The sequence below is a fragment of the Hemicordylus capensis genome, chromosome 3 (assembly GCF_027244095.1).
Source record: "Hemicordylus capensis ecotype Gifberg chromosome 3, rHemCap1.1.pri, whole genome shotgun sequence".
In the NCBI taxonomy this organism is placed as follows: Eukaryota; Metazoa; Chordata; class Lepidosauria; order Squamata; family Cordylidae; genus Hemicordylus; species Hemicordylus capensis.
The window spans coordinates 272,914,642-272,931,582 of NC_069659.1; the positions used below are offsets into that span (position 1 = coordinate 272,914,642).

A 16,941-nucleotide genomic window follows, 5' to 3' on the forward strand; every position below is an offset into this window, starting at 1 on the left:
GAAACCAGTCTCCTTGGCGTGTGTGTGTGTGCACACGCACACAGACGGCTTTGGAGCTGGAGGGGTGTGGGAGTAAGCTCCTTCTCCCTATTTGGCCCTGATGCCATCACTGGTTTGAATACCTTGATGGTAACTATCAGATGAGCCATCTAATGGTGCAGCGGGGAAATGCTTGACTAACAAGCAGAAGGTTGTTAGAGTACCTTCAGAGGAGCTCAGAGACTAGGCTTATGAAACAAGAAATGAAATTTATTGAAATAACAGAAGCAAAATGAGAGTAGCTGACAATCTTGGTTGCACCAAATACAAGCAATTTGTGCAGGCAATAATATGTGGGCACCAATATTCCCTCTAACATGGATTCCCAGATTTTCTTGACTACAACTCCCAGAATCCCCAAGCAAAAGCCATGATAGCTGGGAATTCTGGGAGTTGTAGTCAACAACATCTGGGAATCCCTGTTAGAGGGAACACTGGTGGGCACCAGTACAACAAATACAAAGTGATGGTTATGTGGGCAAGCCAAATGGGAAGGGGGCACAAGAAAGTGATGGTTATGCATGGGTGTGGGGAGGGAGAAAGGACAGAATGTAAAGTTGGAAGTGGAGATAAAATTTTTGTATACTTTTCCTGAATACTTTGAATTCTTTTACTTGGCATCATGTGTCATGCCAAGGATTGCTGAAGGGGTCCTCCCATTTGGTCTTCCTGGAAGAGGGCAAGGATAGGTGGTGTTGTGCAGTTGTATTACTCAAGAGTGTAGCTCTACAGGGGCTTGCAGCAATCTGGGGGAGCACTGAGGGTCCCAAGCAGGCAAATGTCATGTTGACCCCATTCTGAGTTGGAACAATGAAAATGTTCTGAGCACCATTTCAGATTCCAAAATGGCGCACTCTCTGGCCAACTGCACATACATGGCGCCCATTCACATGGTGGTGCTGACAAACAAATGGCTGTTGTGTGTGCGTAGAGGCCAGAAGAGCACCATTTTGGAATGTTCTGACTCAGAATGGGGTCATTCTGTTCTGAGCTCGGAACAGGCCCTTCATTTGAAGGCTGTTCTGTTGCTGAGCTCGGAATACTCAAAATGGCCTGGTTTGCAGTCAGAACGTTCAGACTATGAACTGTTCTGCACATCCCTACATTACAGGTGTCTGACTAGGCCCAGCTCTGGTTTAGTAGCTGGCAATGTATGTCACTGGATTCCTGCAAAGTGGGGAAATCTGGACGTTCAATTTCCTGCTCAGAAGACAGGGGCTTGGGAAAGGTGTGGACCAGTGCATATCCGGGTGATGGTCAGAACTAAAAAGGTACTGTTGTTCCCAAATCTGCATATTCAGAGAGAGTTCCTCAAGTTGATTGCATCTTGAAGTACTTTGAATGGGCTGAGTTTTCCCATGAACTTGAATGTGCTCAGGGCATTACATTTTCTTTGCCTATCAGAAATTGGGCTTCCTCTAGGACACAAGCTTTCTTAGCAGTGGAGGAACCTTCCTTTTCCACTGGTCAAGCTTCTGCACCATATGCACATTAGATCGAGACCAGATTTCTCAGGCATCAGATGCCAAGTGTTACTACTGGCCATGGTCCTACGGCAAGCCTCTGGCTCCTAAGGTCAACAAAGGAAAAGCAGAGGGGGAAGCAGGCTGTCTGCTGGCTATTTACTAATGATGAACAGGAGATAAATGAGTGTGTAGTCTTGTGTTAATCCTTTGAGCCCAAGAAAACTCACCCACCCCACCCATGATAGTTTTGGGGCTGAATGGATGAGGGATGCAAGTTTATCCACATGCATCTCCCATCTTTAAAGTCATAGCTTAGCATCTGGTTCTACAGCCTCTTCCCAGCTGAGACAGAGGCTGCTCCTGGAGGTGAGTAACATCTGGGGCGATCCACCAGAGTCCCCTCCCTGCTCAAGTAGTTGTTGCAAGTGCTGGCTCCACAGACTGGGGTCATGATAGCTTAAACACACAGTGGCAGGTCCTTTAAGAGTTCCAGACTGGACTCATTAATTAATCGGGTGGAGTAATTAGAAAAAGGGGAGACATTTTTTAAAAAATTAACCAATTTTTTAAAAGTGTACATGCTTCATAGTTTCCTCTCAATATGTAGATTGAGAGACCAGCTCCCAGGTGACTTCCCTTCCCATGATATTTGGCTCCCATTTTTTCAGCAGGGCCATGTGAGACAGTGCTAGTGTTTGGTCATGGGGTGTGTCATGCAATCTAGCTTTAGTATGAAGCCGGGCCGCACAGCTTTGGCCCTCCGTCTGGTTTGGGATGACGGCTCCCATCGTCCCCAGCCACAGTGGCCAATGGTCAGGGATGGTGGGAGTTGTAGTACAGCATCTGCAGGAGGGCCAAAGTTGTGCAGCCCAGGTAGAAAACATTGTTTTGTGGTGGAGTATGGAGATAGTTCATTTAACCAATGGCGTAACAAGCTCCGAAGGATCCATGCACAGGAATTGAACATAGTCCCACCCCCCCTTTTTGAGTGGCCCTGAATTTTTTTCTGTGACCCCCCAGAGAGTAGGGATGTACACAGACCTGTTCAGAGGCACTTTTAGAGGCCTCTGAACAGGTTCGAACACTGGCCAATTCGATTAGTTTGGTGGGGGTGGGATAACTTTTAAGGGCGGGGGAAGGTACACTTACTCCTCCTTCCAATTTTCCCCTGTCAGCGCTGGCTGGAAAACCAGTCTGGCAGAGCGGCAGTGTACCTCCCTGCCATCCCGTCCGTTCTTTGGACTGGCAATAGGCGTGAACTACTTCCACGTACTTCTGGTCTGAAGAGTGGACAGAGTGGGAGGGAGATATGCTGCCGCCCCGCAGGACTGGTTTCCCAGCCACTGCTGGTGGAGGGAAAGCAGAGGGAGGGGTGAGTGCACCCTCCCCTGCTGAAGTTATCCCACCCACACTGTCAACCCGGCCCCCACTGGTTCTGTGCACATCCCTACCAGAGGGTTTGGCTAGTCCACATGGCCCTGAGATACCCTTATTACAGTGTATGCCTAAGCGTGACTACTCAGAAGTAAGCCCCTTTGAGTTCAATGGGATTTACTCCCAGAAAGTATTCTAGGATTTAAGCTTTAAACCACTTGACGTCTGCAGGTAGTTATGCCCTATGAGAGAATCTCTTTCAAACATTGGAAGATGAAGACTCTGAACACATGGAGGCTATAAGTTTTTTTAAAAAAGAGTTTTATTTCCTTTTCGTGTAAACTGGCTTGAGAACTTTTTTTTATTTGTAAACTTCAGGTCCAAGGTTTTTTGAATCAGTTCATGCTGAGTTACCTTAAAGATCATCCATGGCTGCTGAACCTGAAAGAGGTGATTGCACATTCTCATAAATTGCCTTTGTTTTCAGTTTTCTCCCTAGCAACTTTGTGGAAAGATGGACGAGCACGTACCAGGAGAGCAAACTACTCTAGAGCCACTCAACGTGTCAAAGACCAATGATGGGTCTTCCAGCTCATTAACTTCTGAGGAAACTGGCAGAACCCTGGGAATTCAGGATGGTCTGCATACTGAGGACCCTGGAGGTGAAAAGAGCAGTTTGAATACCGAAAATGAACCATTGGCGTTGGATACCAGTCCAGCTGCTACTGATGCAAGGAGAAATGGGGACATAGTTGAAGCACAGCTTACACCAGACTTTAATGGAGGTGGAGATTGTTGTTCTAAATCTTTAGAAATACCAAGAGAAAGTTTTAAGAAAGCAGATAGCTTACCTGGTGGGGACTGCGAACAAGAAATTTCAAAAACTGGTGGCTCAGATCAATCCTTGACAGACCTATTGCATGATCTAAAAGAGTATGAACATCTTAAAAGGTCTGATGGAGTCTGCTCAGAAAGCCCTTATGACACAGATTGTACCAAGAACCTTATCTCGACTATACAGAATGCTTCCTCTCAAGAAGCTTTGTTAGAGGAGATAGAGTCTGAACTGTTATCCACTGAGTTATTGAAAGACCATAAACTTCCAAATGGGGCATGCAAGAGTAAAGCTGCTTTGGCCATATTTGAGAAATACATGCAAGATAAATATCTGCAACAAGAGCACACAATAAAGAAGTGAGTACTTGATGGTGATAAATCTTCTCTGTTGCACGTTTTATGCTGAGTAGCTATACTGAGATATTGTGGTGAAACTCTGGTCTTGAACAAAACACTGTTGCTTGCTGGAGCCTTTTTAGTTCTAAAAAAGTTGAGAGGTTATTTTATGCCTTAGGTGAGCATTCCAAGTTTTGTCACAAATGGACGCTGTTGAAACTATCTCCTCATGTTTCCCCTTCCTAGACTGCATGAATGAAAATCAGTGGGAGAAGTAGCCCCAAGTCCCTAGCATCAAGATTTGAGTGCAGAAATAGTAATCATGCCCTTTGACCGTTTTTTCCAAAGCAGCTTCTTCAGAGACAGAGAGTGTCATGTCCTGGGGTGAGCTATGCTCCAGATTCCTTATTGGTCGAGACCATAGCAGGGCATGCTTGTGCCTACGAGACTTCTCATTCACAACAGATTCTATAGGTAAACTGGCGTGTGAAGAGCTTCCGGGCTTAAAGACATTTATTGTAAACATAAAGTATCCCTGGATCCCACAGTAAGAATAGAGATTCTCTGCTGTAAGCCTAACTTGAAAATAGCTCAGCACTGTAACTCGATAACTTCCAGATCTAAATTGTATTGCTATGAACTGAGGTAAAATTCAAAGAGGGTAACCTTTTGTCTGGGAACTAAGGATTTCAGTGGGCTGGTGGATGATGGTGATGATGAAAGGAGGATGATGATGATGATACACCCAGTCTACCAGATGTTATTGACTGGATTTGGTACTTTAATTATCGGTACTTTAATTATTTATATTTATTATTATTATTATTATTATTATTATTAATGCAAAAGCAGTCAACTGTAGCAATCATGGTTACGAAACCAGGCCACAAGCTCCCCAGCCCTCTTGTGTAAGCTTCCTTCCTGTTGCCCTTTACTGTGGTTTGAGTAATGTTTTCATTCTTGTTAACCCTGGGCTGCTTCTAACCCATCATTTGCAACCAAGAAACTTCAGATTCTTGAACTGGTGATGGGGCTGTATCTGAGTGGTAGAGCATCTGCTTTGCATGCAGAAGGTTCCAGGTTCAAAGCCTGGCATCTCCAGGTAGGGCTGGGAAAGACACCTGCCTGTGAAATCCAGGAGAGCCCCTGCCACTCAGTGTAGACAATACTGGACCAGTGAACTGTGTTCCCAAGATTGATCAGATTAATACTCCTGTGCACCCAATGATAGTAGGAGGGAGCATATGATCCCAGTCCCTTAACCATGGTTAAAGGACCATTTCCATTAGATCCACGCTGGCTTAATGCCACAAAATATTATGACTGGAGACTCTGAAAAGTTAATTCATCATCCGTCTCGCATAATCAATTTCTATGCTCTCTGGGTATGATTTGGCATAATTCAAAACTGTACCATAGCTTGGAGCTGGCTATCATTCAGAATTGTTGTAAAGGGACATGCAGGTTAAATTTCATTTGTCTTCACTGGACCAGTGCTGATTTGTTGTGTTGCTCCAGTATTGTTTGCACACTGAGCTACACCAGTATTGTACTTACCCAAATAGATGGCCCTTAATTTAAGATGGCCCCTTAAAATATAGAGGTTAAATACAGGTTATACCTGTGTTAATCCAAAAGGAATAGCACTCTGAATTTAAGACAGCCCCCCAGTTTCTAACAACCAACTTGGAAAAAACCTAATCTTGGTTTCAAGTAAATGCAATATTTATTTTCTCCCCATGCAGTCTTAGACCTTTTGAGCATTTCTTTACTGTAATGGGGTATCTAGTCATCCTTACACAGGACTGCCCCAAAATGGCCTGTGCTAGAAATGGTCTTGCCGGGGAAACTGCTGTTGGCCATTAGAAACCTTTCAAAAGGGCACCCTAAGTGGAGTTGAGCAACTTCTGATCAGAGCATTATTAAAACTGCCGCTACAGCTGTAAATCTTCTGAAGTTGTGACTCAGCTATAGTTTGTGTAAGGCCAGCAAGTTAAACACATGCTTATTCTTTCTCTATGCAGCTTATTGCCTAGACAACAGTGAAGTGCTTTGTATGCTTTAAGTGTGTAATTTGCCTTGAAATGCTGCTCAAGCTTTTTAAAAAAATCCAAACTTTCAAACCATTGTATTCTAGCAGCCTTTGTGGTTTGTAGGTTAAACAACAGAGGTGCCTGTATTTTGCAGGAGCTTCCTGGTAGCTCCAGCTGTGCACTTCAAGCTCTACCGATAATTGGGCACAGGATGTAGAGTTTAGATGGCTTTTTAAAAAGGCTTAAATTCCTAAAGATAGGGCTATCAATGGCTATTACCTGTGATAGCTAAATGGAAATTCCATGTTCTGAGGCTATACGCCTGAATATTGGTTTTTGAGGATAAATGACACAGAGAGGCTGTTACTTGGTCCTATTTATAAAAACTTCCCAGAGGCATCTGGCATCTGGCTGGTCACTACTGGAAATAGGATACTAGCTTAGGTGGGTGGATGAATCTCTGGCCTTTATTGATTGATGGATTGTTAAATTTATATACCGCCTTTCATTAAAAACAATCCCAAGGTGGTTTACAAAAGTTAAAACACATATAATAAAAATAACAGTTAAAAGTAATTAAGCTAAAAATATGAAAACAAATCTGATTTAAAATATATAATATACAAGCACAAAAACAATACATGGATAAAAACACACAGAAGCAGGAATAAAACAATCATGTAAAGGCCTGGATAAAAAGCCAAGCTTTCTAAAAACTGTGATGGAGTCAGACGAGCGAATAAACACATGGAAGCTGCCGTATACCAAATCAGGTCCATCTAGCTCGGTATTGTCTACACAGACTGGCAGCGGCTTCTCCAAGGTTGCAGGCAGGAGTCTCTCAGCTCTATCGCGGAGATGCTGGGGTAAGCGGCGGGGACTTTGAATCTTCTGCATGCAAGCACATAGGTGCTCTTCCCAGAGCACCCCTTAAGGGGAATATCTTACAGTGTTCACACATGTCGTCTCACATTCAAATGCAAACCATAGTGGATCCTGCATAGCAAAGGATCCTGCTTGCTACCCCAAGACCAGCTCTCCTGGTCTATTTAAAACCACACCTGGGTATCGGCTGCTCCACACAGTGGCTGTTATCCTGACTAACAAAGTGCTTGCAAGCAAAGTTGTGCTAATGCAAAAAGATCACATGGTTGCACAAAAAACCTAGGATTTTCAGAATTGTGTTCCTGTGCTAAGGCACTCTTGTGTAAAAGTTTTATTTCAAGCATATGAGCCATCCTGCAGTTTTCACACGCGCAAGGATGCAGCCTTAGCACAAGTAGCTAGCACAACATCCTTCTGCCATTGCTTTGTTAGTCGGGATGTCAACCAGTGACTGTAACTTCCAAAGCAATTCGCCTTGGGAGAGTTCCTCACATCACCTGCAGGCATTCCTGGTAGTGGTGACATAGGAATCCATGCTGGGAGCATCACATTACAATAGCTGCACAGAATAGCAGCCAGGATGACTGTGGCAAAGTTAACATTGGCCTTGGAGTTGTAAGGGTGGAGTTGGGCAGAGGGTTGAAAATATGGTTCAGTTGGTGGTGGGACAGTGAGGAGGAAGCTGGGGAGGCCAAGGGTAGACTCTCCTGCCAGAACGCAGGAGGACTGGGAGAAGATCTTAGAAGAACTGCCTGAAAGCAGCAGCAAGAGGTTAGCTCGTGGCTGAGAGTGGAAAGAGTGTCTATATTTCAGCATATGACCCCCCTCCCCCTGCCCAGCATCAATCATCCAGAAGAAGGCAGCAGATACCAGTGCCCCCCCCCCACCTGTTCATCAGGCCCTTTGTGTACAGTTGTGTTATATCAGAATTTTTCTAAGTTGGGTTTATTTTCCAAATTGCATAAGACTTCTTGTTCTAAGAATTATTATTGCATTTTCAGCCTCTCTGTTATGGGCAGTGTTGTGCGGGAATTAAAGTTTAAGAAGGTTTCACATCAGAGGAAGGTCTCTGCCTCTGGTAGTGTGTGCAGAGTTTATACGCTGATTCTAAGCATTGTACCAGTGCAGCAGAATTGGTCAACAGCCACCATTGGCAGCTGCAGTGCCATAAAAAGCTATCAATGCACCTGGAAGCTGAGTAGAGGACGAGCGTAGTGGGGTGAGAGGGAGTACAGTGAGCAACTTGCTAATGGTGTTTTGGGCACCACAAAATGAGCTATGTTCCTTCCAGCCTGCGCATCTGATATGTGCGATAGGCTGATAGCCACAATGGTAAATGCAACCGTCTGCTTAACTGCATTCGCACACCGAACAGCTCTGCTTTCTCTTTGGCTAGAAGGAGTTGGTCCCATGAACAGTGATGCTCTTTTTCTTCTTATAGCTTGGAAACAATGTGGTTGCATTTAAAAAGCTGCTGTATTTATCTGAATCCAAGACTAGGGTTTTTCAAGGTTCTTCCTTGTTAGAAATTGAGGGGTCATCTTGAATTCAGAGTCTTCTTCCTTTTGGGGTAAGTACAGGTATAACCTGTATTTAACCTCCTATCTCTTAAAGGGAGTTGTCTTAAATTCAAAGTCATCTTCTGTTTGGGTAAATATGGTATATGGTTGGGAAATCAGTAGTGCTCTGGTCATGACCAATACCTGTGCAATCACAGCTACATCTCAGGAATCCCTTTCAGACCTTGGGGGAAACCTTGGCTTTGTTGGAACACAGGTTGGCAAGGTAGCCATAGTAGTAATTTGTTCATCTTATATGCTTGGCCTCATTAATAACTGTTTTCATTGTTTCACTGGACAGATTGATCAAAGAAAACAAAAAGCACCAAGAATTAATTTTGGACATTTGTTCAGAAAAGGACAACCTAAAAGATGAATTGAAAAAAAGAACAGAAACAGAAAGACAACATCTCAGCATTATTAAGCAGGTACAGAATTATGCCTCTCATTCATACTGTTTCCTATAAAATGCATGTCTCTGCTCCTAAGGTGATATTTGGGTTAGTGGATAATATTTTCATGTCACTTTGCCACAAATTGTATGACCCTCTGGCTCTGAGGGGAGGAGCGACAGTCACAGCATATCAAATGACCTGATTTAAGAGCTCAGTGTGCAAAAATCTAGCTATTAAGAGTATTTTGTTGCTTGTTATATAGGCTTTTACTAATGGTTACTTTAATGCTTTGATGTAAACTGCTTTGGGAGGCTGACCTGGAAAGTGGTGTATACATGCAAAATTAAATTTAGAATCAAGAAAGATTTATGTAGATAAGGACTTCTGTAGGATGGACCTTTGGCAGAACCTAACATTAGGTCAGCCTTCAAAATATCTGGCAGCAGCTTTAGTTCTAGTGCCTGGTGGCTTGACTCTTGAGCAGCTTCACACACAGCAGCGGAATCACTGCTGCAGCCCTGTCGGTTCCCTTACGCCTGAATTTTTGTGCAACTGCCGGGGACTTCTCCTGGGGTGCTCTCCTACATTCCCAAAGCCCTCTATTGCAGCGGAAGGAGAATGCACTGACTCCGTTATGCAAAAATATGCATGAAAGTGAACGGATCTGCAGTAGCACCTGAGCTGCAGGGGCAATCCCACTGTGCACACGAAGCTGCTGTTTATATGCACACTTTGATAGTAAGGATACCAGCCAGTAGGGTCGTTCATACGACCCAAGAGGCTGGGGTGGGCTGTGGGGGAAGGTAGGACACAACTTGCCTTCCCTCACACAAATGAGGGCTCATCTAGAAGATCAGGCAACATGTGCCCCCATAATTGGTGCAGTGACAATTTCTTGAATAGGGATCTGGAGGAGGAAGTCCTCCAGTATCCCACAATGCATTGCATGGGCAGTGGAAAGGCTGCCTGTGTCACTGCAGCAGCTCCCAGCTTCCTGGCCACTCTATAGACCGCACTCGGTGGTGGAGAGCAAGCTGCTGCAAACAGCCTCAATCACCCACACGATTGGGGCTGTTGAGGTAGGAAGGTAACCAAGATAAAAGTATGGGGTAGCCCTGCTTTGGAGCAGTTGGATAGGAGCAGGGCCCAAGGCTCCACGTGAGCCTCTCTACCTTGGGTTCTCCAGTCCACTCCTACCCAGGTTTCACCGGTCATGTGAACGACCTTAATATGTTTCAGGGGAAAATATGTAACAATTTGCATTGGGACATGGTTGTATGGGTGGGGTAGTTACTTGGTTAAATATTTTGATTCCGATACCAGTAGAATATCATTGTACATTATCATGTGAATATTTAAACTTTCTTACATGAACTGGAACTGAAGGTATAATAAAGCAGTTACCAAACCTTTATTATTATTTCCTTGGCTGAATGGGGATTTGAACTCGGGTCTCCCCGGTCCTAGTCCAGCACTCTAGCCACTACACCACGCTGGCTCCTTTTGCTGACTTTAACCATAGCCAGTCTAGAATAACTTAGATGAACCTGAACACAGCTAAAAATGTAATGACTTGCTGCAGCTGCTGCAGAAACAGCACCTTAAGGCGCTCTGGTATACATACATATTGCTGCTTTGGATTGCAGCCTTCGGGATCTTGTTCTGTGTCACTTCTCACAAATAACAAATGCAATAATTGTATCACAGTTGTTAAACCTGCATGCAAACTGCAAATAACTAAATGCTTCTTTCAATCATGACCAAAATAGCTTCTGACTCTGCTCTATTCTTAACCTGCTGTTTACCATTGCAGCTGGAGGCCAGAATAGAAGACCTTCAAAAAGAAGTTAAAGCTGCTAAAGATAAACTTATATCCCAAGATGCTTCTGCGAAAAATGCTATCCAACAGCTGCACAAAGAGATGGCCTTTCGTACAGATCAGGTGACTGTAGAGGAATTTTAAAGTTTTAATCTCAGACATGGCTGACATCCAGGGCAAGAAAGCACCAGTGCAATGAGAGAAACAAGCTAACAGTATTTCCAGACTAACTGCACCAGGGAAGGGACACTTTTTGACAACTCTCCTTCCCCAGAAAGTCCTCTGTGCCACCAACATTGTGTCCCTGAGGATTGCACAGCCCTCAGGGACATACTTTTGGGTGGAACAGAGGACTGCCTGAGGAAGAAGAGGTCATCAAAAATGCCCCCTTCCCCAATATACCAGTGAGTTAGTCTGGAAATGCTGTTTGTTCTTCTCACTATGTCAGCACTTCCTTGCTCTGTCAGCCATGGTCATTAAGGAATGTGCTCTCTAGAAACTTGAAGCAAACGGTATGCATGAAATAGGAACAGATTTTTAATTGAAAGTTGAGCACCTTTATAGTTGGGCAAACCATCATAAGTAACGTACTTCTGCAATGGAATTGCTTAAGAAATGAAATCTGAATCATTGCCTTTTGTTAAAGCTAGAATCATATACAGTACTTATGAGTCCTTTAATGTTTTATTGCCGCTATCCAGACTGATAAACGAACAGTCTTTTTAATAGTTAGCAGTACAATGTAGCATTAGTCAGGGCATGGGGAAATCAGTGGTAACTCTAGCCTGCCCTGGATTTATTACAGTGTTATTCGAGGAACAACATGGTATAACGCTGCTCTGAAATTCATCCAACGAAAGGCAGGGATCAAGTATAATAAGGAAACAACATTTTTAACTCATCATTTATGTGTCCTTGTTCCTCACTTTCTACCCCTCCCCTACCCCCACATGCACACACTGCTTTCATTCCTCATGTCTCACTTATTTTAGGTTGTAAACTGCTTTGGGCAGCAACATGTTTATTTTAACTGTTCTGGCTTTGCAGAGAGCCAGGCTAAAAGACATGGGAGTCCTATGCTGAACATAGCTTTATGTGTTCTCAATCCTCCATAAGAAGATGAATTTCTGTAGATTTGAATTTTAGGTCTCTGTATCAGCTGCAGTGATTTTATAATCTTATCTATCACTGGGGGTGGGGGGAGAAGACACACGTTGACTTTCATTACCCAAAGTAAATGTGTAATGTTTGATATTCAAAGGCAAACAAGAAATGTGAAGAAGCCCGCCAAGAGAAGGAAGCCATGGTAATGAAGTATGTTAGAGGAGAAAAGGAGTCCCTAGATCTTCGAAAGGAAAAAGAAGGGCTTGAAAGAAAGTTGAGAGATGCCAATAAAGAAATCGAAAAACTCACCAACAAAATAAAGCAGCTTTCTCAGGAAAAAGCACGGTTGCACCAGCTCTTTGAACTCAAGGTAGGCCACTGGTGTTTATTTTTTCTAGGTAGTTCACTTATTCCTGCTTATTTAACTTGAATTAAAGTTAATTAATGATTTAAAATGCTATAATCCCTTTGCAAGTGACTTCTCTTTTCACCATCTGAAAGGGAAGTGGCGTATGAGACAGATTCTGAGCATGAAGGTGAGCATTCTAGTTGAAAGGGAGCAAGATGCAGCCATGCTTCTCTGAAAACATGCCATAATCCCAAAGTTGAGTGTTGCTGGTTGACCCAGAAAACAATTGGAGTGGAGTTTTTGTTTATGTGTTGCTGGTGTCTGTTTGTTTGTTTTGTTGGTTTGAGAGGGAGGGGTCTGGTTGATCATGGAATTTTTAAATACCTAGGGTGATAAGACTGCTGGATTATTTGTGTCGGTTATTAAGTTTCAGAGCATTCTTCTGGATTGCAGTAAGTGTTTTGGTAGTTTATCCAAATAAAAATAACGGCTGACATATTGTGCAATGTTACACGTGGTGGGACATAAAGTTCACTCAGTAATGTGCAAAAATAGCACAAATGGAGTGGCAGTTATATATAACGGTTGCACTTTCATGCCAGTGCGTGCATTTTTTGTGCTTGCGCAACAGCACAAATGTTACATTACAAATGTGTGTGACGTTGCACAATATGTCAGCAACTATGTTTAAATCTCTTGTCATTTCTCATACTGACGGATGAGCTTGCCCAAAACTAAAGCAGACCTAGGTTGGAAAACAATTAAAACATTAGCTTAGGGAAGTATTTCATATTTCTTTGAATTATGAGGATTTTTGCTGCCCCCGTGTGGCGATATGTCTGAATTACTTGATAGTGCGTTACACTTAGTCTCATGTCTTAAAGGCATGAGGCACACACGAGGTTAAAATGATTATTTCTTCAATTGCTTTGTAATTCTGTAAAACCGAATATGGCCAGAATGCTCACCAGCGTTACAAATAACTTTAGCAGCTTCCCATGCTTTACTGCAGGGATTCCCAACCTTGGGTACCTGATTATGGTGGGCTACACCTCCCATCAGCCATTGGGAAAGCATGGGAAATAAGTGCTTAATTCTATTCACCATCATCAGATTACAAAAGAGGTTCAGAGGCTTTCCAAAGATAAGTCTCTTTCATCTTTGCTGTTGCAGGTTAATACCACTATGGGAAGGTAGGATCCTCCAAAGATTCAAAATATTTTTTGTTTGAGTTAATTTCTTAAGTGTGCACTTGGAGAAAGGCAAGTTAGATATTTAATCAGCATATGATCCTGCTACTCTAGTGATACCAAGTTAAAAGGTTTATCTTCAGATCTAACAATCTACAATTATCTTTTTAAGGAAAGTGAAGCTGCCAGAATGTCAAAAGAAACAGAGAAATTAAAAGAAGAAATCAACTCTCATGTGATCAAAGTTAAATGGGCCCAAAACAAACTGAAGGCTGAAATGGATTTGCACAAGGTTGGTACACTGATGTTACAGAGATACTCTTCACTAAAACATACAGCCCTAGATTCGGTCGGCTGTTTCTTACAGTGGGCTTTTTAAAAAGTTCAGGGTAATATGTGAAAGTTGGGCAAGAACTGAAATGACAATGATGTAGTCAAGAAACAGTTCTACACATGTGCTGAATACTCCTGTTCCAGTTTCCGTGCAATAAAAGTTGATAATGGGTGAATTGGTGGGAGTTGATCTAAAGTGGAAAACTGTGGTGCCTAACAGTTTAGCACCACTGTATTTTTTTTCTGAGAAAGGCCTTCCCTACTGGAAAGTGAAAGGCTCTGCAGATGTTCATACTAAGCACTGGAATGGAAAAGTAGGCAGTTCTTGTGTGTAAGTACCTGCGCTGCGCACAATCCTAAGCATGTTTACTCATAAGTAAGTTTCACCGCATCCCCTGCGAACTCAGCAAAGAGGCACCTTTTAATGTGGTGATTCTCTTTCTTGAGCAGGGGAAGAGCAACTGGCCCTATCCATCCCCAGCACAGCATCCCTCCAGTGGCTGTTGCTGGTGTCTATCTTAATATTTCTTTTTTAGAGAGTGAGTCCTTTGGAGACAGGGAGCCATTTTATTTATTTATATCTATGTAAGCCACTTTGGGCACTTTTATTATTGAAAAGTGGTATATAAATATTCGTTGTATTTGTATTGAAGAGGATTTGCAGTAAGTGGCAGGTATGCTAACAAAGCATGCATATTAGTAGGGTCCATGGTGTGTTTCTGCCCTTACAGAGTGCTTCTGGGATGCGGGCAGTGCTTGGAAGCATCCGCACTCCTGCACAACAGCAAGGGAACTAGTGCGAGGGCTCCTTTCGCTTCCATGCAGATCCTACTAACATGAGTGCTTTTTTTGAATGTCAGCTAATGTCCACTGCTTTAATGCTTAGTGACTTTAAAATGATAGTGATCCGATCCACCAAGAATTAAACACCCCACACAATTGTCCACTGAGTACATTTGGGTAATAAATGGTTCTTTACTTGGTCACCTTCTGCTGGTTAATAAAGACAATGTTCAACGACTGTATCTTAGAGAGGATATGCTTGCATGGGACCTCAAGCTTTTACGGAAGGCGCTAAGGATGTCCACGGAACCACAGAGCTGCGGTCCGGCACTGGGGTGGGTATTCCCTTAAGAGCTGGAGGAGGGTGTACTTATCCCTCCTGCCGCTTTTCCCTTTGCAAGCATTTGCGGTGGAAGGATACCTCCCTGCCACCCCTTCCCCCTCTTGGCAGCAAAAGGCTTCAGAAAGCCTTTTGCGTGTGCACACCTCACGCGCATGTGCACATTGCAGACCGCCCAATGCTCAGACCGGTCCAGAGGCCTCTAGAATGGCCTCTGGACCGGTCCATGCACATCACTAGAAGGCACTGAGGGCTGCACCCTGCCATATTTAACCAGAGGTGAACCTCTCTGAGTTCAAGAGGGCTACTCCCATGTAAGGATGCCTAGAATTGCAGCCTATGTTCAGATTTCTCAGTTCTGAAAGAATTTTCCAATGGCAACACTGGGCAGGAATTTCATACCATGTTTAACTTACTGTTAGCATTACATTAATAATGGTTAAGTACTATTCTTTTTCTTCTTCTTCAGGAAACCAAAGAGCGACTTAAAGAGGCAACAGCCAAGTTGACTCAGGCAAAAGAGGAAACCGACCAGATACGAAAGAACTGCCAAGAGATGATAAAAACATATCAAGTAGGCATAATGTCTCCTGAGGGGATTTAACATGTAGAACTTGTGTACAGTCTTTCTTGTAAGCTTCTCCAGCCCCTGCTGCCATAAATCTGAAGTTATAGCATCCTTTTCATGGACAGGACTGGTTGAGATTTTTTTTTTTTCTTCTGAAACAAGTGTTCTGGAATGTACAACACTTACTATTTCATCTTACTCTCTCTATATGTTATGACTTTATACACCTTTCTCCACCAATAGAGGGCCCCCATTAATTGTGCTGATTGTGTGCAGTCTTAGGGCATTAATACTGTAACTTTGTTTTCCTGAGACCAGATAGGGTAATGCTCTGTGTGGGCTATAGTGGGCTCTGTGTGGGCTATAGTTAGTGTCACCACCTATGGGTGGTGATGCTAAAGACCCAAATGCATTAATAAATTTGTGTTCTAGACTCTTAACCTATGTGGTATGTTCCTGTAGCAGCTTTAAAGCCCAGCCTTTGTCTCAAAGCAAGCCCACGCGAGGGGAAGAGAAATGCTGAATCATTTCCTCCATGTTTGCTCGACAAAGGCTATTCCTTTAAAACTTAAACTATTCCTTTGGTGCTTGCTGCCATCACACTCACTTTTTAAACAGAGTTTAATCCCTCCCTGGTGTGGGCAAAATTCCAGGGTACTCTCCTTCTCATTTACTAATGGAAAATTACAAAAACACCCCTCCACATGCAGTCAACACGTGAAGAGAACTCTTGGTAGTGAGTTGCTGAGCAATCAAATTTGAGACGTGTTTGCACCAGAGTAAAAAACTCCTTTTTCCTGAGTTAAAAATCCACTCAGAGGCAGGTAGAATACAAAGAACAAAAAGAGAAAACTTTATTCAAAATACTACAGACTGCTGTTGCCTGGCCTGTGGCCACATCCCCCTCTCTCAGTCCCTCCCCATTAAGGTAAGAATGGAAGCATTTCTGGAGGAAGGAGTGCCAAGGTGGGTTCACTGCAGGGCTGTGCCTCAAGATCTCCAGCAACTTGGTGTTGCCCCTTCTGAGATTGCAGATATGCAAGTCCTGCGTTGACGTCTTCTGTAATCTACACCTCTTGAGTTAGGTGGAGAGGTGGAAGAGAACAAAGAGGAAGTGGATTTGTTGAATGACTTCCATGTCTCCTTTCTCCACTTTGCAGTAAAGTCTGATGTCATCCCTCCACCTGTATGAGGGGGAAATGCAGTTGTTGCATCAAGACCTGCATCTAGAGTGTACATGCATGTCTCCTGCTTCCAGTGTGATGTCTGAAAGGGTAGCTTTGTGCATTCCCCCTTTAGTGAGGTAGTCCACATACTCGTTCAACTTGTGTATCTTACTCTGAGAGTTGTGCAGGCTCCATGTTACTTGCAGCTGGAAAAATCCACTGTTGGACTCCAAGCTTGGTTTACTAGAAATTAAAGTCAGAAAGCTTGGGGGCCATATGTGCTTTGGGAGATATGAACACAGTAACTGGATGCCTAGAGTATGCCTATTGGATGTATGAATTATCACAATTAATAATAATAATAA

General features: G+C 43.3%; 1 protein-coding gene across 7 annotated transcripts in view; it reads left to right on the plus strand.

Annotated features, from left to right (window-relative positions):
* Positions 1-16,941, plus strand: part of CCDC186 (coiled-coil domain containing 186) — a 55,016-nt gene that overhangs the window by 14,613 nt on the left and 23,462 nt on the right. For 6 of the 7 annotated variants that reach the window (XM_053312709.1, XM_053312706.1, XM_053312703.1 and 3 more), the window contains 6 exons: positions 3,367-4,073; positions 8,831-8,957; positions 10,738-10,866; positions 12,005-12,217; positions 13,559-13,678; positions 15,312-15,416. In XM_053312709.1, the coding sequence (XP_053168684.1) occupies positions 3,394-4,073; positions 8,831-8,957; positions 10,738-10,866; positions 12,005-12,217; positions 13,559-13,678; positions 15,312-15,416 (1,374 nt within the window). In that variant the 5' untranslated portion in view covers positions 3,367-3,393. Of the gene's footprint in view, positions 1-1,002; positions 1,311-3,366; positions 4,074-8,830; positions 8,958-10,737; positions 10,867-12,004; positions 12,218-13,558; positions 13,679-15,311; positions 15,417-16,941 lie in introns of those variants that run through there. The other variant, XM_053312708.1, reaches the window with a different exon arrangement.